Source organism: Petaurus breviceps, unplaced genomic scaffold (genome assembly GCF_028583685.1).
Source record: "Petaurus breviceps papuanus isolate PSGF00001 unplaced genomic scaffold, PetGlider_PUasm1.0 140, whole genome shotgun sequence".
Classification (NCBI taxonomy): Eukaryota; Metazoa; Chordata; class Mammalia; order Diprotodontia; family Petauridae; genus Petaurus; species Petaurus breviceps.
Genome location: NW_027185698.1, coordinates 45,175,462 through 45,197,456, shown reverse-complemented (window position 1 = coordinate 45,197,456; position 21,995 = coordinate 45,175,462). Strand labels below are relative to the sequence as shown.

The following is a 21,995-nucleotide window of genomic DNA, read 5'->3' as shown; positions in this document are numbered from 1 at the left end:
ACCTACCCATAGATTCCTACTTCTTCACCAAGAGAAAGTGAGGGTCAGCACAGCACCTTCAGTTGAGGGATGGAGAGGCAGAATTGGGGGAGGGAACCAAAAAACCTGCTAACGCTATATCAAGCAACAGGGAAGGCCCTGGAGTGCACCTCATTCCATGCCCCCACTGTCTTTTTAATGATGTAGGTGCAGTAATAACAGGTTAGCTGGGTGACCCTGAACAAGTCCCTTCCCACCTCTGTCCTTCAGTTTTTTAATCAACTGACTGAGTCCTGTGACCTCACTTCTACTCCTAATTCCCTGTATGAACTTCAGCAACTCTCTTCCCTTATGGGGAGCTCATTTTCTCCAAATGTTGAAAGTTAAGGTTGGACTTTGTGATTTCTCAGGTCCCTCCCTGCTCTGCCATTCCATGTTCTACGCTGTAAGGTCCCTCCAGGCTATGACATTCCAAGGAGGGTACCAGCTCTGCCAGTCCATGTTCTGTTCCTAGGACCCTTCCAGCTCTGAAGCTCTGGGATTCTAGCTATCTCTACACCTTGAAGCAGAACAGGAATCACCTCAGAGGCTCCCTGAAAAGGCCCACTTGGATGGCAGTGTCCAGAGCCAGTCTTTATTAGGGCAACAGATTTCTAGGAATGTGGCCAAAACAATGACATCCATAATATTACCTACTGTGTTAGGGAATTAAAATGAGGCTGGTTATCTTGGTTCTTAGGGGACTGTGTATACAAATATACATATTGGTCTTGCTAAGTACAGCATCTGTTAGAGTCACTGAACGCCACAACATAGCCTGCCTGTGCTGGGAGGGCAGGGCCCACAGAGACCATTTAGTTCAAGCTCCTTATTTTATCAAAGAGAAAACTGAGGCCCCAAGAGGGGATGTGCCTTGCTCAGAGCCTTATAGTGAGTTATGGGCAAACTCTGAACTGGTACCCCAGTCTCTTGGGTAGATTCTGTCCACATTACTGTTAGTATTCTGGCAGCCAGAATTCTGGTCAGTGACAGGAGAGGTCACTGGTCCACATCAGGAAGGTGTATGCTTGGGGAGGGTCACTCACTGGCAGCAGAAGAATCCCAGGAGAGTAGGGGTCTTAGGACACAACAATTTCTGTGTCACTGACCCCTTGGACGGTCTGGTGAAACCTATGGACACCTTATCAGAATAATGTTGTGGTGCCTACAATCATAACTGAAGGAAACATTAAATTTCAGTTAGAGGTAAGCACACATAAAGATGCATTTTCCCCCATCCAGTTTTTCAGGCATGTCTGAAATCTCTTTGTAGGCCTTTTAGGGGATTTGCAGATCATGGGTTAGGCCCTCCTGCCATAAAGCCAAGAGTCTATCCTGTGAAGGCTTATCCCTTTTATTTGGCATTTTCTTTCTTTTTTTTTTTTTGCATTTTATTTTTCTATAGCAAAAGCTCAACTAGTTTACAAGGGAGGTCTCTGCATTTAGAGATACATCCCTAGGACCACAGGAACTTAATGAAGCTCCTGACTCAAGGATGAACAGAAGGAAAGGAGGATGCTGACAGGGGAGATGAGAAAGCTCAAGAGTGGCCTTGTTTGACCTGGCCTGGAGGGCAGGACTTGGAAGCCAGTCAGGGAGGTGGATTTTGGCTCAATGTAAGGAAACACTTCCTAACAATGGCCACCACCCCAGAGTGGAAGGGCTGCCTGAGGAGGCCTCCTCGCAGTGCCTACATGACACCATTTGGGTATGGTGTGAAGGGGACTCCAGGTTAGTGTGGGCTGGATTAGTTAGTTCAGGGCCATTAACCTGGGTCTGTGAATTTGTGTGGTTTTTAATATTTTGTTAATTACATTTAAATAGGATCGATTCTCTTTAGAATCCTATGCAATCTACTTTATGTATTTAAGCTGTGATTCTGGAAAGGAGTTGGGAGATCTTACCAGACTGCCAGGGGGTCCATGACACCCAAAATGTAAAGAGCCCCTGGAGGAGATGATCTCTGTGAGTCCCTGATCCTGTAATCTGCCATGTTTAGGGTTCTGTTCTAGGAAGCACAGGGGAAGAAAGAGACAAACCAGAAGATTCCTGCCCTCACAGAGCTCACAGTCTGGTGGGGCAAATGACACACATGAATAAGGAAGTAAAGGAACTGAATGGGTTAAAGCATACAGAGTTCCAAGTTCAAATCCAGCCTCAGATACTTCCTGTGTGACCTTGGGAAAGTCTCTTAACCTGTTTGCCTCAATCTCCTCAACTGCAAAATGGGAATAGTAATCCTTGCAAAGTGCTTAGCACAGGGCCAGGAACAGGGGGCACTATCACAGTCAGTGCTGGAGGAATTCAGGGGTTGTCAGGGGATCATTTCTGGGGAGGTAAGCCCTAATGATTCAGGTAGACAGAACTGAAGAGAGGAAGAGGGCATTCTACAGGCGGGAGAACAGCAGAAGTGAAGGTGAAACCGTGTCTGGCTGAGCAGCTCCCTGTGCCCAGAGCCATCACTCACCATACCCTAGCCTTAGTTCGGCCCCAGCTCAAGCCCCCAAAGCTCATGAGATTTGTCTCCTCTTGGAACCTGCAGAGCTCCTGGTTTCTTCCTGACTTACAGCACCCTCATACCGGCCTTATGTTTGTCATAGAATCCTAAAGTTCTGGGGGCTACCTTTCAGGCCTCATCATGGCTGTGGGAATCCCAGGTTTTAATGGTCTCGTGAGGCCCTGCCTAGCTGGGAGGGCTTGGTGAGTCAGTCCAGCTACAGACCACGCAACTGTCCTCCCGTGATCTGACTGGGTTAACTAAGTGCAGAAAAGTTCATCCCCACAATGACCCCTGAGGCCCTGCACCAAGCCTCTGAATGTGCTGGGAGTTTCACATGGTTGTAATAGTAATGGCATTTAAAGATTCCCCTGTATTGGCTTGGTTTTTGGTTTGATTGTGTTAAAACCCAGAGCTTGTTAATCCCACTTGTGGGATGGACTTGTTGACATGAAAAGAGAGTGCTGAACTGGGAGGAGCTGGTGACATAGATTTGGAGAGACACAAGAGAGAGGCAGAAGAACTTTTTGGAAGCAGCACCTTTGGAGGCAGAGAGAGACTGAGAGGATTGCTGAGGGACACTTTGAATTGCCCTGGACTTTTGAGACCTGCCCCCGGAGCTGCCAAGGACTGAGGAGACATGGCTGTTATGCTGGTACTTTGTCTGTCTGTTTTGATGTTGTTTTGCCAGATTTGTCCACTGGTGAAAGACAGTCCTGTTATTGCAGAAGTTCTGGAACCTGGCTGTTGGTTAAGAGCTACTGAGACTGTCCTGCAGACAGAGAGTGAATACTGTCCACTGGTGAAGGACAGTGCTGTTGTTGCAGGGGTCTGGGAACCTTTCTGTTGGTTCAGAAGCCCTGAAGAAGGATTTTCTTGTTGCATGTTTACAGAAATCCTGGGGGAGGGTTTTGCTAATGTTTTCAGGGGTTCTAGGACTGTTCTGTAGACAGAGGATGAATTAATGAAGAGACTGGCAATGTATCTTGTGGCCTTGCTAAGCTTTGTCTCTCCAGGAACAAAGATTGCTGAGAACTTGCCTCTTGTCAAGATGAAGAAAAGACCTCCATTTGGCTATGAAGTGCTGTGCTTAAACTTGTTGTAACTCTGGGGTAGATTCAATTGTGATCCAGGGGTGGGGAACTTTTGACCTTTTTGTGTTCTATGATTGAACAAATGAATGTACTTTACTTATGATTGGAAACTAATCTCCATTTGAGAAGAGGGGCTTTGTGATGGACTAAATGAAGGTACAGCCTAGGGGTGGAGTAGTATTTAGAACAGGGACTTTGTAATTGATTGAATGAATGGAAGGTCCTGGGGTGGGGTAGTACTTGGAGATTATTTAATCACACTTAGTAAATGCTGTATTTTGAATGATGTCATATTTTGATCTTCTCTGTTCTTAATTTCTCACTGAATAAAATGGAGAGCCCCTATGCTGGTATTTTGAACCTTGGGAAGTTGCCTTTCCTTGGCATTACATTACAATGGTGTACCATGATACTTGGGATGGGATTTTGTTGCAGATAAAAAATAATGAATACAAGGCTTTATGTAGTATACAAAGTATGCTAAGTACATAATTAGTATGTACAAACGGGTGGGTACAAAATAAATAAAACTTGCCTCTAACACACAAAAGTATGAATTCAAAGAACTCATCAAAAAGGGAAATTGTCAACAGGGCAAAGAATAATGTGCCACCAGCAGAAAACTGAACCCGACTCTCTGAGCCACGACAGGGACTGTGCAGTCTGTTCTGGGAGAAGGGGAAACACTGGATCACACACCCTGGAAGTACTCCAGCACTAGCTGTGCCTCTGCCTGTACCACCACTTCCTCTCTACTTGACAGTGGAGATCCGCAAATAGCAGCGCAAGGGTCAAACCCAGCCCAAGAATGTTTTTTACGCTTTTGGATATAATCACTGAGAAACACTGCTCTTAGCTGGCTGGCCAGAACAAAGGCAGGCAGGAGCCTGCTGGTCACGGTTTGCTGATGCCTTGTCCAGTCAACAGACTCCCTAAGGACCCGGGTATGGAGCCTGCACACAGTGGGGAATCACCTTTCAGGAGCACTGTTTGCTCCTCCATCTTCTGGCCGAAACCTCCTGCCTCTCCTGAGTATGTCTGAGCTGAGAAGGGCTGAGATGGCATGCCAGTCTTTTCAAAATGAGAGGGAGAGAATCAGCCATAGCGGCAAGGTAGAAAAACAGCTCTGGTCAATGAAGGGCTTCAACAAGAACATCAGAAAAGAATCTGAGAGCATAAACACGGTCTTGTTGTCAAGAGATGCTCCCTGCAAGGCCTAACTGACCCATCCTTCTCTCCTTCCTGGAGCTCCCAGGGAGCCCACTTGTTCTATTAGATGACAAAAACAGTAACAGTAGCTTATCCTGAATTCACTACAGTTCAGAGAAGCTAGGAAATATGGAAGCCTAGATTTGAACGCAGGTCTCATCATTACAATTTCAGAGCTCTCCTCGTTGAACAGTGTAGCCTCCCATGTGGCATGATGGTGCACATGTGTGTGTGCGCGCGTCTATGTATGTGTGTGTGTATGTGAATTAATGGATGTTGTTGAGTTAACAGCTATTAAACACTTGCCCTGTATCAGGTACCGGACTAAACACTGGAGATACAAATAAAGGCAAACATACTGTGTGAGTTTTCCTCAGATGTTCCTCCCCTTCATCATGGTGTGTGCGGTGGCCATGGCAGCAGAAAGCAAGGCAGGGCAGAGAGCCTTGGAGGCCAGGCCCAGGCCTGGGGGCCATGCCTGCTGTCTTAGGACTTGGTCAGCTGGGTACACAAGAGATCCATCATCAGGGGGCTGGCCAGCACAGCACCTGAGCCCTTCTAAACAGGGGTGGATGTACACCATGCACATTTTGGAAGGAATGCCCACAATGGCAGAGCCACAGGGAGGGATGCTAATTATTGTCCTGGCCTGCTTTCCTGACACAGTTTCATTTGCCTCAGACTGCACTTACTCCCTGGGGTGGTTTCCCTAATGGGAGTAGATGTGGGACCATAGAAAGTTACTAAATTTCTCTGACCCTCAGTTTCCTCATCTGTAAAATGGGCTTAAAAGATGCCTGTTGTGGGGCAGCTAGGTGGCGCAGTGAATAGAGCACTGGTCCTAGAGTCAGGAGGACCTGAGTTTAAATCCAGCCCCAGACACTTGACACTTAGTAGCTGTGTAACCTTGGGCAAGTCACTTCACCCCAACTCCTCACCTTCCCCCCTCCAAAAAACAAAACAAAACAAAATGCCTGTTGTGCTCTAGAGACTGTAAAGTGCTTTATGAATAGGGGTGTGCTGATAAACATTTAACAACTGCTCTCTGGAAGAGAAAGTATACATGATGTACTTTTAAGTTTAATCTGCATTATTAACATTTTCTCCATCCTTTTTAAAGTCTAGGGGTCTAGAAAACTAACAAAACAATAACCAAACCCTGATTTGTAGTCTTTGCTGAAATACTTGTGGAAAAGGCAGTTAAGTGGTGCAGTGTATACGGCACCAGGTCTGGAGTCAGGAAGACCTCAGTTCAAATCTGGCCTTAGACACTAGCTGTGTGACCCTGGGCATGTCACTTAACCCTGTTTGCTTCAGTTTTCTCATCTGTAAAATGAGCCGGAGGAGGAAATGGCAAATCACTCCAGTATCTTTGCCAAGAAAACCCCAAATGGGCTCATGGACAGTTGGACACATGACTGAACAACAACAAAGATGTTATTATCATTACAATTAAAGTCAAGGAAGGTTCTGTGATGAGTTAACAGCAGGAAGCTGGCAGTGGGTGATCAATTATTGGGGCTAAAACAACTCAGGAAGCCCAGAGAGGCAGAACGGAGCAAGAGCAGGACTCAAGGCCCAGCCCTGCTGTTCTAAGGGTAGGCAATTTAACCTTTATGAATCTTAGTCTCCTCCCCCCCATACCCAAATAAGGACACCTGCACAACTGACCTCCCAGGTCAGATACGTCCATCAGGATCACTTGTGTGCATCAGTGAACTGGCACTGATTAAACCCCTACTGTGCCAGGCACCATGCCAGGGGCTAGTGTGGAGACACTGCACAATCAACACTGGTGAAGGTGAGATCACAAGCCTTTTGAAGTGCTACAGAATCCCAGTCATTTTTTAAAAAATTTAAAACCAACTTGGGGCCAAGATGATTTTCTCATAAACTACATTTGCTCCTGGTCCTTGGGCAAGCTGAATCAGACAGAGCCAAGCTCAACCCAAAACCCCCACTGCTTTCACTGGAAAATGGAGACACATTAAGAAAAGTGAAAGCTATGAAGTTTGTGCTGTTTGTCCCCAGAGGCCAGAGCGAGAAGCACAAACGGGAAGCTGCGGAGAGAGGTGCTTCAGTTCAATGTAAGGATACCCTTCCTAAGAGTCAGACTGTAGGGAATGGGCTGCCATGGCAAGTAGGGAATCAGACTCCGTCACTGAGGTCTCAAAGTGGAGGCTAGGTGAGCACCTGTCAGGGGGGAGCCTACAAGCTCTACAAGGAAGAGAACCTGCTTACCGAATGTCAAAGGCTTTGACAAGGGGATTGACACTGGCCACGCGGATGGTGAGGAACTGGACAGGCAGGTTGGAGTCTGGTGAGAGATCGTGCTGTCGCGACTCGGTCACTGTCAGGTGGACATCCTGCTGTTGAGCCACATGGATGTGATAAGTGGTCACCTTCATCACCCAGGTGTCGGTCACAATCACTCGGGCGCCTGATACCCCCGTGGCAAACTTGTCAATGCGTCGGAACTCTGTGTTGATGGAGGAGGCCACTGCTCGCCACCCTGACTGTGGGAGGGCGTGGAGCGCCAGGGTCTGGGCCAGTGGGTGGCGGGCCCACCTGTTCCGGGACCAGTAATAAGCAATGGTGCAGGTGATGGTGGGGAAGGAGACTGAAAGTAGAAAGAACAGCTTCCAGCCTTCTGGGGCCTGGCTGAAATAATACAGCTGCTTTTCAGATGCTGCGAAGCACATGCCGAGGTAGTACCCTGCAAAGAGCAAAGGGAGGTTCTGCCTTAGGAGCCAAGGAGCAAAGGGGTCCCCTAACCTTGTAAGGCCTGCGCTTGTATGGGAGCCAACAAACGGGTGTTTCCCTTCTCTCTGGCACTATGGGAGGCCCCAGTACCTTCAATAATTCAATTCAACAAATATCCCTGCATGCCTCCTGGGAGTGTGGCAGGAGACCAAAGATTGGAGAAGACACAGTAGCTGCTTCTCAAGAAGTTCACAGTCGGCTAGGGGCAGCTAGGTGGTGTAGTGAACAGAGCACTGGCTCTGGGGTCAGGAGGATCTGAATTCAAATCCAGCCTCAGACACTTAACATTTACTAGCCCTGTGACCTTGGGCAAGTCACTTAACCCCAACTGCCCTGCCCTCCCCTCCTCCAAAAAGTGAAAAAAGAAGTTCTCAGTTTAAAAGATGAGAGGACTAGATGACCAAAGGAGAGTTTCTGAGAGGGCTTTATTATTGTTATTATGCTTAATAAGAACAATAATGGTGATGGTAATCCTCCACTAAAGACACAATATCATTAATAAGGAAGTGGAAAGAATCATGGATGGCATCTAGTCCAACTCCCTCATCTTACAGATGGGGAAACCGAGGCACAGAGAGGTTTGGAGATTGGCCCAAGCTGACACAGTATTACGAGCAGAGCGAGGATTCAAAGCTAGGTTACGTGGCTCCAAACCTGCACCCTTTCCACCTTAAGACTTCTTAAGTCCTCCTGATGATGTGGTTCCGAGGTGCTCCTGGATCATGGAAGGCTATGGAGCAGTGCTCATACCCCAGGAGGTTTAAGCTGGGAAGATGGCAAAGCCTGGCCACACTCCAACAGGTTGTCAGCAGGTCACTGAGGGCACGAGCAGGCAGCTGTTCCAGTGTTTTGGCCACATCAATTCTAAGGATGGTCTACTAAAATAAATGTCTGTACAGGTGGGAGAAGGGCCCACAGTGACCAAAAACAAACATCTTGGAAAGACTTGAAGCATTGACATGAATATGTTTTAACATTAATTTTTGTTATGGCCATTTTTAATTTTCAGTCCTTTCAATAAGAGGCCCCTTTTTAGGTCCTTGCAAGGCCTGAGGCTTGTTGATGTGAACGCCAGTGATCAATGAGTCTTTAATTGGAGTCCCTTGGGTTCTGGCCTGAGCTTTGACTTTTTAAGAAAGTAGCTGTTTGACCTTTGGCAAGCAATACTATCTGAGCATCAATTTCTTCATCCATAAAATGAGGACAATCCCTGCTTACACGGGCTGTCTACTCTCTGGCTCACTATTTTTGTGTGTGTTTGGATACTACTCTCTGGCTCACTTTTTTTTGGATTGGATCTGTAATTTCATCAGCCCTGGGACCTTCCTCTTGTAGAAACTGCCTCCATGGATATGTTGTTGTGGGGAGAGGGCTCTAGATTCAGAGGCAACAAGATCAGGATTCAAATCCCAAACCAGACACTTGAATGAGTGCATGAATGAAAAAGCCTTTATTAAGCCCTGACTAGGGCCACATTTTGTGCTAAAGGCTGGGGATTCAGATACAAAAGCAAAAACAGTCTCTGCCTTCAAGAAGCTTACCTGCCAATGAGGAAAACAACAAACAGTGGTGATCTGTAGTCAAAGTTACAAGGACTATGAGTAAGGCCAGAAGGGAACAGACTGGCACACCTCTTCCTGAAACAATTACAGTCTATTTAATCATGGTTTGGGCTCCAGAACTGGAGGGGAGGGATGGGAGCAAGGAAGGGTGCTCTGGAGGGCATGGTCATAGGGGAGGGTCATTTGAGTTATGGGACTCTGGCCAGTTACTTCCCCCTCTCTGGGCCTGGATTTCCAATGAACTCACTGGCTTCTAAGGTGACTTGGAACTTATGAACTCATTCAATAGAACTGAATTCAACAATCACTTATTAAATGACTACCAGGAACAAGGAACACTGCTGGTGGCTGGAAATACAAAGACAAAAATGAGACCGTTTCTCCCTCCAGGAGCTCATGTACACAGGTAAATGAGTACAAAATGTATCCCCATATGGGGGGAAGTACCGTGTTTCCCCGATAATAAGACCTATCCCGAAAATAAGCCCTCCCCTTACTGTGTAAGATTCCTCTAAAATAAGCCCTCCCCCGAAAATAAGCCCTATTGAGATTGCTACTGTAGTGAAGGTAATCCCCTGTGCTACATGCTACATTACAGAACCCTCTGTATGCACCATCCCCCCCCACCCCGTGAAACGCATGCCGAGCTCCGAGCTGCAGCAGTGAGCGCATCATCCTGTTCTTCCCCAGTGATTTGCTTGCTGTCGCCATTGAGAGCAGTGCCACGGAGGAGAGCTGAGGCAGGACAACATAAGCCCTCCCCTGAAAATAAGCCCTCTGGTGTTTTTCTTTCCAAAAAAATTAATAAGACAGTGTCTTATTATCGGGGAAACATGGTACTAGCAATACAAATACAAAGTAATATACAGGAGGCGGGGGGAGGGGGTGGAGAAAGAAGGAGAACCTTGTGCTGGGTGGGGGGGAGATGGCAGTACTTCCAGTACCCCTCTTAGGGAGCCAGGGAAAGGCAGAGCATAAATTCAGCAAGATCAACAGACTTTGCAAAGGCATGGAGAAGACAGGTGGAATGTTGTATTGAAGGCCCAGCAAGTAGACCAGTTTGATTGTATATGAAGGAGAATACTGTGCAAAGTTTGGAAAAGTAGTCTACAGCCAAACTGCAAAGGGTTTAAGTCCCAAAAGGGGGGTGGGGGGCTGGGTGGGTATTTTATCTTAGAGGCAAAAGGGAGCCCCTGAAGCTTCTTAAGCAAGGGAGTGACACTGGCCTGTAATTCTGTCTTATAGACTTAATGGCGGCATGGAGAAAAGAGATTACTTGAAGAATACGGGGTTACACAGGCACTATTTATTACTTTCCTCTCCTGCCACCTCCACTGTAGCCTCCTCAACAACCACCTACCCTAACAATACACAGCTAATGTCACTGGCAGCTTGTAAGCCCAGGTTGTCCACTAACCCACGATGCCTAGCCATTGGTTTGTTGTGAGAATCAAATGGAATCACATCTATCTATAAAGTGTCATGTAAAAATCCAACTGAATTTTACTACCATTAATTAAGGACCTACAATGGGGAAGGCCCTGGGATCCATTCTGGGGAGTGGGGAAGCAAAGATAAAAAAGGAACACAGTCCCTGCCCTCAAGAAACTCATGATACAAGAGAGAAGATAGGACACACGAACAAACAAGTATGGTACAAAGGAGAATGTGACATGGCAGAGGGGAGAACCAGACAAACAAAAAATAAGAGAAGGAAGAGACCACTTTCCTCTAGGGAGGGCTGTCAGGGAAGGCTGCTGATGGCCTCAGCTGAGCCAAAAAGTTTTCCAATCATGCTTTTGTCATTCTCTATCTCCGAACCCTTTCCTGATTCTTGACTCTAGAGTGCTTCTCAAAAATCTTTAATCCCCCTTCACCTATCCCCATCAGCTCATAATCTGAATAATTTTCATTTGTGGAATCCTTTCCAAGTGTTAATTTTCTTTGTCCTCTCCCCCATTTCTTTTCCCATCTAAATTATTCTCAAACAGATCACTTCCTTTTTATGGGCTCTACATTTACATGTTCATTCTTTATTTTTTCATTAATAGAACAGCTTCTAGGAGACAAAAGTTCTTCCCCCTCCCCTATCCCATTCCTCTATAAAATAGTACACTGGCAGACTGTTCAATCCTTCCTTCTCTCTCTTTTTCTTTAATTGCTATATTTGTTTTTGATGTACATTGCTTTGGAAAGCCTCACTCCTAGAAACAGCTATTCATGGAGGAGGCAGTAATTGTGCTGTTGGGATCACTTTCTATCTTGAATCATTAACCACACCTACACCCTTTACCATAACACATCCCTTTTAGAGATAGTGAGGATAGCCTTTTCCAACCTAAGCATATTATAACTTTTAGATCCTATTTTTTTAAAAATATAAATTTAAGAAATAAAAAGCAAGATGACTTCAGAAAAACTTGGGAAGACTGACATGAACTGATGCAAAGAGAAGTGAGAACATTGTACACAGTAACAGCAATACTGTATGAAGATCAATTGTGAGTGATTTGGCCATTCTGATTAATACAATGATCCAAGACAATTCTGAAAGATTTATCATGAAAAATGCTACCCATCTCCAGACAAAGATACTGATGACATCTGAATGCAGACTGAAGCATATTTTTTTTTACTTTACTTTTCTTTTATTTTGCAACAGGGCTAACAAGGAAATGTTTTGCATAATTCTACATGTACAATGGATATGACATTCTTGCCTTCATAATGGGTGGGGGAGGTATGCTAGGGAGGGAAATAATTAGGAATGCAAATTTTTAAAAAAATCAATGTTAAGAATAATTTTTTTTTGCATTTTTTTGGAGGGCAATTGGGGTTAAGTAACTTGCCCAAGGTTACACGGCTAGTTTTTTTGTGTGGGTGTTAAGTGTCTGAGGCCTGAACCGCACTCAGGACCTCCTGACTCCAAGGCCAGCGCTTTACTCACTGTGCCACCTAGCCGCCCCTAAGAATGATAAATTTTTGAAAAAAAAAAAGAAAGAAAAAAGAAAAAGGAGCTTATGCTGAAACAAACAAGGACTCATAGATTACTGTACCTGTGGTGCAATGGACAGAGCCCCACACCTAGAATCAGGAAGATCTGAGTTCAAATTCGGCCTCAGACATTTACTAGTTGTGTGACCCTGGGCAAGTCACTTAATGTCTTCTTTAATTTCCCTTCAATATAAAATGAGGATAATAATAGTATTTACCTCCCAGGTTGCCATGCAGATAATATAATATTTGCAAAGCTCTGAAAACCTTAAAGTACTGCATAAAAGCTACTTATTACTGCTTATTGTTAAGCCCATCCCCAGAAATCTACATACTGATTGTATTTTTATTTATATGCTTTGTTCTGACACATCAGTCACTTCCAGTAATCACATCCTATAAAAACACAGTCAAGCCAAGCCATAATATAGTCATTCTGACTGACTGAAAGGAAGTATCCTTGGAGTTTGGTAATTTGGAACCAACACTGTCCATTGCGTTTGACTTGCGTTTTGTTGCCTTCACGGCATTTATTTCAGTCTGTGTCCTTTCCAGCTAGGATTAACGATAAACTCCTTCAGGGCCAGGGATTTGTGATGATGTGTCATGTTTTTAATCTCAGTGTCTCCTCAGCAGCCTTGCACAACTGCACAGGAACTTCACACCAGCTGGTTGTGAAGAGTTAACAAAAGCACAGAAGTCCTAATAAATATTTGTTGAATGCTCCAAAGGGCTTATTTACTTAAGACTTCGGGGTTACAGGGGGTCCCCTCCCTTCCCCTCAGCCCCTGGCTTCCTTCAAGCCCACGCACCCCATTCTGCAGGGGGCCCCTCCCCGGCCGGGACCCTCGGCACCCCCGGGGGTTCTCCTGGCTGCCTTGCCCGGTGGGCTCCTCCCCACTGGAGAGAAGCACCTGGAGAGCTTCTGAGCCCGCATCCCCGGCCCAGCCCCGGCCCCGCAGTCTATGCTGCCTGTCTTGCAAGCACCCCGCCCCTTCAGACTGACCCTGTGGAGGGTACGGGTTTCCTTGGGTCCCGCTCCGACCTCTCCCCCGAGCTCCCCAGGTTTGCCCGGCCCGGGCCCCGATTGCAAATTCGGGGTCCCGGAGAGGGGGTTGAGGGATGACCTCTCCGGGGCAGGGGGCATCTCGGCAGATCTCCAAGGACAGACCAAGAAAGGGGGTCTTGCCGGGGGGAGGGGAGGCCGGGCCCGCCCCCAGTTGCCCCGCCCCCGGCCCCACTCACCCAGCGGTAGCAGCGAGTGGACCAGCATGGTGACCGTGGTCCTGCGCAGGTGGTACTGGACGAAGGCCACGTCCTCGATGCCCAGCCAGCCGGACAGCAGGTTCTGCACGGTCAGCCCCGCCGAGTGGAACTCGTTGGGCGTGAAGACGAAGCAGACGGAAAAGACGATGTAGGCCAGGGTGAAGGTCACCTCGGGGCTGTCCATGCTGGCCCGCCGGGCGCCGTCAGGCTGCCAGGTGAGGCAGCCCAGCCCGGCGGGGTGCCGAGAGTCCGGCGGGAGCGTCGGTTGAAAGAAGCCCTAGAAGCTGCGGCTCCCGGCTCCGCCCCCGCCCTGGGCCGCAGGGACTTCCTCTCCCCGGCGTCGGCGACTGCGGGGGCAACTGGGAAGTGTAGTTTCCAAAACCGTGCCCGCCTCCCGCTCTCTTCTGGCTGCGTCCCTGGAGGTGTAGCTCTTACGTCACCTTGGCTTGGCCTGGGGACGCCCAGCTCCACTGACTCTCTGTGCTGGACTCCTTACCCGGCACTTGGGTGGGGGTGGGGTGGTGTGTCTGCAAGCCCCAGTGTTCCCTTTAGATGGCTCCAGCATCACCCAGTGGTCTTGTACAAAAACGAACACGACCCTTCATTTATCATCAAGACCCCCGCAAAAAAGAGGGAAAGGTCTCTTGGGTTCAAGGAGCAGCCCCCTCCTTCTACAGGGGTGGAAGCAGCGCCCCCAGTATTTAAGGGACGGGTCCTAGATCCAGGGCTCTGTCCTCCACTGCAAGCCACCTCACCTTCTCTGCCGACCTATGCCAGTGGGCAGCCTTAAAGAAAGGGCTACCCCAGTTTTAAAGATTAGATCTAGATGTAGTGTGTATGCGTGTGTACACAAAATATATACATATATACACATTATTGTATATATAAATATATACACATATAAATATCCCACAATGTAGCTTATTGATTGTTAACGAATGGGTAGCGTCCTTTAACTTTGACAAAAGGGTACTAAAATTGACCCTTATATTTGACCAGAGTTTTGTTGACTGTACAATATTGACCGTAGTTATATTGCTGCAATCACATATTGTTCATTTTACTCTTCCTTCTGTCATATCATACAATCTACTCATGGGATAATCTTTATGACCACTTTATCACCTGTTAAAAGGACAGAGTTTTCTCTGTTCAGATTATGCCTCTGGGTTCCCATCACTTCCCTCTCTCTTGCTCACTTCCCCTCTTCTGCTTCCTCTCTTCTTTTCCCTCTCTTCTCCCCTTCTCCCCTCTTCCTCTTCTCCTTTTCCCTCTCCTAATCAATGGATGTCTATTTTGGTTCCAGTTCTTGCTACCATAAAAAGTGCTGCTATAATATATAAAAAGTTGGTGGATATGGATCTTTTCTTTTGGTCAATGACCTCCTCAGGGTATCTGCCTAGCACAGGAATCAAAGGTAGGAAAATCTTAGTCATTTTATTTGCATAATTCCAAATTGCTTTCCAGAATAGCTGTGCCAGTTCAAAACTCAACCAATAGGGCAGTTCCTATAGTTTGTCATCGTGTGTGGATACATAGTGTATGTATAAATGTATAAAATTATTCTATCAATATATTAAGTAGCATATTTACATGTTATATAATTGTAGTTCTGTATTTATTTCTATACATGTGTGTTTATGTGTCTATACACATAAATACATCCATACATACACATTCAACATCCTGTTTATGTTTATTTGTATATACAGTTGTGTATTATACACACCTACATTTATTTATAAATTATAAGTAAATAAAATATATAAATATACACATACACACACACTAGAGCGTGAACCAGCTGATCGCCAAGCTCCCTTCAGGCTCTATTTTCTGAGTCTTTGTATATATACTTAGAGATCAGCTATTGTTTCACAGAAGATAAGTCTGAAGCAGAGAGTAGAAAGGGTAACATAGCAATTAGAACCCATCCAGGACTGTTTCCACAATGCCACACTTTCCCTAGATAACCAAAACCCTCAGAGATGGGGAACCTGAGGCTTTTGACTGAGTCCAAGTTTTATAGAATCAATCCTTTTATGAAGGGGATTTGTTCTGTGAAGTTTGGATTCAGTCAAAGGGCCTCACTTGAGGACCTAGAGGGCCACATGTGGCTTTAAGGCATCAGGTTCCCCACCCCTGCCCTAGATAATCAAACAGAATTTTCATTCTTTCAACATATTCAACATATCTGACTTAAAACTGCTCAAGAGACAAGTGCTGTGGTCTCTCCACCCCTCCCCCCACCTCTACCCCACCACCCCTAAAAGGATTTACTTATTTATTTTGTACCTTAATATTTAAATGTTTGTTAATTGATTGACACGTCCAAAGTACTGTATAAGTACTGAGGATGCAATGGCAGACAAGACAGGGACTTTATTATCCGAGGAAACAAAACACAGCTGACTTTGCTATAAGGCAGAATGTGATCAGAGCAAAGGAGCAATCCAGGCACAGTGCTAGGAGAAATTTCAGGAAGGAGATAACTCTGCTTTTGAGAAAAAGTGATATCTGAGCTAAACCTGGGAGGAAAGAAGGGATTTTGACACAGATAAAGATCAGAGGAGTCTGTTACAGGCATAGAGGACAATGTGAATAAAGGCTGGGTGATGAGAGGTTAGAATTAAAACTGGGAGATGGATCAGTTGCCAAAATTTCCAAGGTTCAGGTGTGACTGTGTTACTTTTCTTCTCAAATGCCTTCTGCCGCTCCCCAGTGCTCATGTCTGTGGTTCCCTGGGACCCTTTCAGGGCATCTATGAGGTTAAAATTATGTTCATAATAATGTCAAGGTGCTTTAATTTCTAATATGGTAAACAGCAATAGCTCTTGGGGGGGGGCGGTTCTCAATAATTTTAAAAAGAATAAAGGAGTCCTGAGAGAAAAAAGTTGAGAACCACTGACTTTGAGGAGAACCATTTAAGGCCTCCCACAACTGGGTTCTCACCTACTTTTTCAATCTTATTTCATATTATTCCTATTCAGGAACTTCATTTCAGTTAAAATGGGCTATTAACTATTTCCCAAACATGAGTTAAACCTTCCAGCCCCAATGCCTTTGTATACACATTCCTTCTTGCCTAGAATATTTCCTCTTTCTCATCTCTGCATCTCCAAATCCTTGCCTTCCTTCAAGGCCTCAATAGGGGTCACCTGGATTTCCTTATTTACTAGTGCCTTCTCTCCTCAAATTAACTTGTAAAAAACAAAACTAAACTAAACTTGTGTCTATATAGTGTCCTCTAGATAGGATAGTATAAATTCCTACTGGCAAGAACAAGTCAGTCATTGAAAAAGTCAATCAGCCATTATTTATGAAGCACCTATGATAATAGCCATTGTAAAAACAAAGATAAAATTGGTGCAGCTAGAGAGGATTCAATATAAAACAATACATTTCCATTTCAAGAAAAGTTATATAATAAATACTACACATTGTTTTCAAAGTTGCCCAGCTTTGCTTTGTTGTTGGTTTTATTTTGTTCTCTGCTGTACACTTTTTACTCTGCCTCTCTCTCCCCCCTCCAAAAGGTTACAAGTAAGCCTGGAGTCACACACACATCTATAAAATACATATATATGTAAGACCATACTATGCTTACTTCCTGTCCTATCCTCACTTCCTTCCATCTTAAGTCCAAGTGTCTATGGTTTTTCTAAGTCAGCTCATTTCCAAACACCACAGCAATATTCCAACCCATTCTATCTGAGAGATTGCCTATGAAAGGTTTTTCCTGATTTTCTGCATTTCTTCTGTTCGTGGCTGCACAGGTTTTATTTATAGAAGAGAATATCAATTTAAAATAATAAAAATTATCCTTTTTATACTTCAACAATGCTCTCACCTTATAATATAGTTTAAGATCTGATACTACTGAATCTACTTCCTTTATATCTTTTTCCCCCTGGTTTCTTTGAAGTTCCCAACCTTTTGTTCTTCCAGATGAACTTTATAATTTTTTTCTAACTCAGTAATTTTTTTTTTTAGTAATTTTGTTGGGATGGCATTGAATAGATTAGTTAGACAAAATTGTCATTTTAAAAATTACATTGTCTTTACCTACCCATAAACATGAATATTACTTCAGTTATTTAGATCTGAGTTTATTTGTATAAAAAGTGTTTTATATTTATATTCATAGAGTTCCTGTGTGTTTTGGCAGGTATACACTCAGGTATTTTATACTGTGTAGGCGTTTTAAGTGATCACTTTAAAAGATTATTGAATAATATTGGGACACAGTGTAGTTTATTTTTCGTTTGATTAAATCTATTTTAACTTTCTTTTGAGATCATGAATACTCTCCTTGCTTTTTTTTTTTTTTTTTGGTATTAAATTCCCCTCCTGCCCTTTATTTTATCTTGGTGTGTATCTCTCATTTTTGTTTCCTGAAAACAACATATCATCGAATTCAAATTTTTAATCTACTATCCCTTTCCGTTTTATGGGTAAATTTACCTCGTTCATATTCTGAGCTACAACCATTTTTTTTTAAAGGACAATGAGCAAAGTGTTCCCTTTGAGTGTAATTTATGCGCTTTTTGTGTGTTAAGTTAGCAGGAAATCTGGCTTTATCTGTTTGTATCTGGGGAAGAAAGAAAAAGGCACCATGACATAGATGAAAGAGTCAGGGACTAGAATTCAGGGGATCAGTGATCAATCACAACTTGGCTACTCAATTGCTGTGTGACCTTAGATAAATCACTTTCCTTTTCTGGTCCCATCTTCCCCTTGGTAAAGGAGAATTTTGGGAATTGTCTGAAAGAATCTACATATGAGCTGTCAGAGAAGTGCTAAGACTCCCAGATGGGGAAAGTGAAACGTGAGCTTTGGTCTTTGGGGGGAATGTATCTGTGAATACACTGGTGTACCCTCCTGCTAGCACAGACTGGCACTTGTTCCGTAGGTTTTCTAGAGCACTAAAGCTAGACATTTAAGAGTTTCGAAACAGGTAAAATTATGCCACTCTTCTATTTTTTTTTTTGTTTTGGAAATGTTACTTTTCATAAAAAATATTATATTAACTCAAATATTTTACTGTTTTTTATTTGAATTAATAAATATTTTAAGTTTATTAGTTTTAATTTCAAACGTGGAAATCATATATAAAATATATAAACATACAAAAATTAAATATATAGCGATGGCAGTAACCCACTTAAAGGAAAGTTCTGTGGAGTCCTCAATAATTCTCAAGCTGGTAAAGGGGAACTGAGACCAAGTTTGAGAATTGTGGCTCTCATAAGGAGGCCTGGCTGCTTCCCTAATTATTATAATGAATATTCTTACTAGTACACTTAAACTATGCAGTTTATATACATTTACTGCACATCATGTAAATATTTTCGGCGTCTCCCTTTTTTTTGCTTTTTGTAGGGCAATTGGGGTTAAGCGACTTGCCCAAGGGCTAGTTTTTGTGTTAAGTGTCGGAGGACGAATTTGAATTCTATTCACCGCCACCTAGCCACCCCAAATAATGTATTTGCTCAAAGTCATTCTTTTTTTTTTTTTTTAAAGCAACACATGGGCCAGGTGTTTCTGGGTGGGTGCTAAGTGTCTGAGCCCGGATTCGATCCCCACGTTAATACGACACTGGGGCCGGTGCTCTTACTCGCTGTGCTACTTGGCCGCCCCTCAGCGTCTTTTTAATGATAAAAATCTCATTATGACTTTGTTCCCTACAGAGGTCCCACTGTTTAACTTCATTTCCCAGGCTTCACCTCGCGACAGGAAACGGAAGTTTCGTCAGCTCCAATCAGCTACTAGCACCGCAACTTCCTCCCAGTACCCACTTAGGAGGGAGATCAGGAGCAGGGGGCGGGGCTGCGGCGATGCACCCAATAAAGGAATGGAGTCTGCGCGAGTCTTTCTTTGCGCACGCGCTTCCTGGTCAGCGCTCTGATTGGTTGAAAGGGACCGATCGTTCCTATTTGAATCTCGGCGGCTCGGGGAGGAGTTTTTGAGGCGTAGTCGGTGCCGTTGTTGAGGACTTTCAGGCTTGCTGTGGCTCTGCGCCTCGGCGCATCCTCGTTCTCATCTCCTGCTTGGGATCCCTGCTCCTCTCTCGTCTGCGCTCGCGGCCTACGAGCCCTAGCCAGGCAGGTAGGAGCGTCGTGTCTCCGTACAGGGTCGGTGGTTTTCCGAGGCGGCGAGGGCTCTGTGGAGGGTGGGCGAGTTCGGGTCTCGGAGCTGCGGGGAGGGGTGGGCGGTGGGGAGAGGGGGGGAAAGGCCCCAGGACCCGTGCAGGCCAACCCTTGTGTTTCACCGAGACAGCCTGAACAGAGAGAGCAGGACTTAGGAGTCAGCAGGGCCCGAGTTTAAGTGCTGCTTCTAGCACTAGCGAGCTGTGTGTCCCAGGGCTCGCGTCTGAACCTCTCTGAGTTGCGGTTTCCCTAGTTAAAGGACAGTTCGGTGGCACAGTGCACTGGGCCTCGAGTCACGAAGATGTGGGTTCGAATTCAGCCCTCAAACACTTACTAGGTCTGTGAGCTTGGGCAAGTCACTTAACTTGCGCTTGCCTTAGTTTTTTTAGCTATAAAATAGGACTGCAGCACTTAAGGGGGTTTCGGGAGTTAGCAATTATGAAGCGATTATCTCTGGGCCTGGAACTTACTAGACAGTGAATAGATGCTTATTCCCCCCATCCCTACCCCCAGTTGGTAAAAGTACCTACTTCTCCCTGGGTTTTTGTGAGGCTCAAATGTCAGTAAAGGAGTTTGCAATTCTTAGAGCGCCATATAAACTCCAGTTATTACTAGTATTCTCTTTTTTTGCTTTTTGGAGGGGGGAAGGCAGGGTAATTGAGGTTAAGTGACTTGCCCAAGGTCACATGGCTAGTAAGTGTTAAGTGGCTGAGGCTGGTGCTCTAGTCACTGCACCACCTAGCTGCCCCAAGTATTTCTTAAATATCTATTATGTGCCAGTATTAGGATGTAAATTTAACTTTGCTTGAGCTCCTGGAGAAAGACTTCTGAGCTACGGGACGATGGACATTTCTTCTGTTTCCATGAGATGTTGATCTCCTTTGCTAGGTCTGTTTTGGAAAGCTTTTGGTTTCTTCTCTTTTTGGGGGAGGGGTTAGGAAAGGAGAATGGAAATATGCTCTTTTGGAGAGTGATTGCTGATCCTCTTTCCCGATGTTTCTTTTTCTGTTAGTCTGCTTACATTTATTAAGCACCTCCCTACAGTGTGTGGGACCCCAGGCAAAGTTCTGGGCATAGAAAGACAAAAACCACTCCCTGTTCTCCTGGAGCTCACGGTGTAATGGGAAGATGTCATGTGTAGATGGGAAGATGTAGTCAGGGTAAATTGGGAGCAGTCTCAGAGGAAAGGCACCAGAATTAAGAAGTAAGAGGAGGAACCTTCCTGGCATGGGGGACAGCTACTGGAAATGCTGGGGAGATGGAGTGCCTTGTGATAGAAATAGCAAGAAAAGAAAGTCTTTTTTTTTTTTTTCCTTCAGCTAAATGCTTTTACTGGTTCTATGCTCTTTTTTGTTAACATGGCAATAACTAAATATCTAGGTCCAAGATGGCTTGGACCCAAGTTTCACAATGAGGTGGGGGGGGGGAAACACAAGATATGTGAGTGTACACTTAGCAGGAGCCTTGCTTTTATGAGCATTAAAGCACATCTTTGAGGGCCTAGTGCTGGTTCCAGAGGGGTGATCTTTCTCACAGGCATGATGTATGTAAAGGTGCTTTGGGAGTTGGGAATATTTGGTTTCAAATCTATCCCCTGAGACTTCCTAGCTTGTGTAACTGTGGGCAAGTTATTTACCTCTTTTCCCCTTGGTTTCTCATCTGTGAAATGGGGGTAATAAAAGTACCTCTGTCCAGGGTTGTTAGGATCCCATGAGATCATATTTGTAAAATGCATGTAGTAGGTGCTGTAGAAATACTAGCTATTATTATTGTTATTATAATACACAGTTATTGTGACATTCTACTGGGGAAGATTAATAGGCACATCAGATGAGTAAAGGTAATTTTTGAACGCAAAGAGCATAAACACCTTGGGCTATCAGGGAAAGCTTCCTGGGGCAGGTGACAGCTGAGCTGATTGTTGAAGGAAGGTCAAAATCCTGAGAGGCTTAGTTGAAAGGAGTGCATTCTAGCCGTGGGGGTTTGTGATAGTAATGGCAATTAAAGATTCCCCTGTATTGGCTTGGTTTTCAAATTGATTGTGTTAATACTATCACAGGGTTGGAGTGTTGAGCTTTGTGGATAGTTAGTTAATGGTTCAGTTTGGTTGGAAATGCACAAAGGGAAATAACATGGGGGGAAAAAAGGATGGAAAATTAAGTTGGAGTCACATTATAGAGGTCCTTAAATGCTACACTGAGGAGCTTGTGTTTTATCCCAGAGGCAGTGGGAAGTCACTAGAAATTTTGAACAGTAAAGGACCTTGATTAGATCGGGCTTAGTAAGATGAATTTTGCATCTGCATAGAGAAGAAATTGGAGAGAGAAGAGACTGGAAGCAGGAGACCAATTAGGTCCAGGTGAGGGTTTTAATAAGGGCTTCAACTAGAGAGAAGGGGAGAGATTGATGCAAGAGATGTTTTAAAGGTTGAATGGGTAAGAAT

At 44.8% G+C, this 21,995-nt stretch overlaps 2 protein-coding genes across 4 annotated transcripts in view; one reads left to right on the top strand and one right to left on the bottom strand.

The window, feature by feature from the left end:
* TMEM129 (transmembrane protein 129, E3 ubiquitin ligase) overlaps positions 1 to 13,744 on the bottom strand; it is a 25,876-nt gene extending 12,132 nt beyond the window's left edge. The window contains exons 1-2 of the mRNA XM_069071314.1: positions 13,383 to 13,744; positions 7,060 to 7,534 (exon numbers count right to left, since the gene is read on the bottom strand). Coding sequence (XP_068927415.1) covers positions 7,060 to 7,534; positions 13,383 to 13,587 — 680 coding nt within the window. The 5' untranslated portion in view covers positions 13,588 to 13,744. The remainder of the gene's footprint in view (positions 1 to 7,059; positions 7,535 to 13,382) is intronic.
* A 5,576-nt stretch (positions 13,745 to 19,320) lies between these two features.
* TACC3 (transforming acidic coiled-coil containing protein 3) overlaps positions 19,321 to 21,995 on the top strand; it is a 34,519-nt gene continuing 31,844 nt past the window's right edge. For 2 of the 3 annotated variants that reach the window (XM_069071301.1, XM_069071283.1), the window contains exon 1: positions 19,322 to 19,511. The gene's annotated coding sequence lies outside the window, so the exon portion shown is untranslated. Of the gene's footprint in view, positions 19,512 to 21,995 lie in introns of all 3 variants that reach the window. The other variant, XM_069071292.1, reaches the window with a different exon arrangement.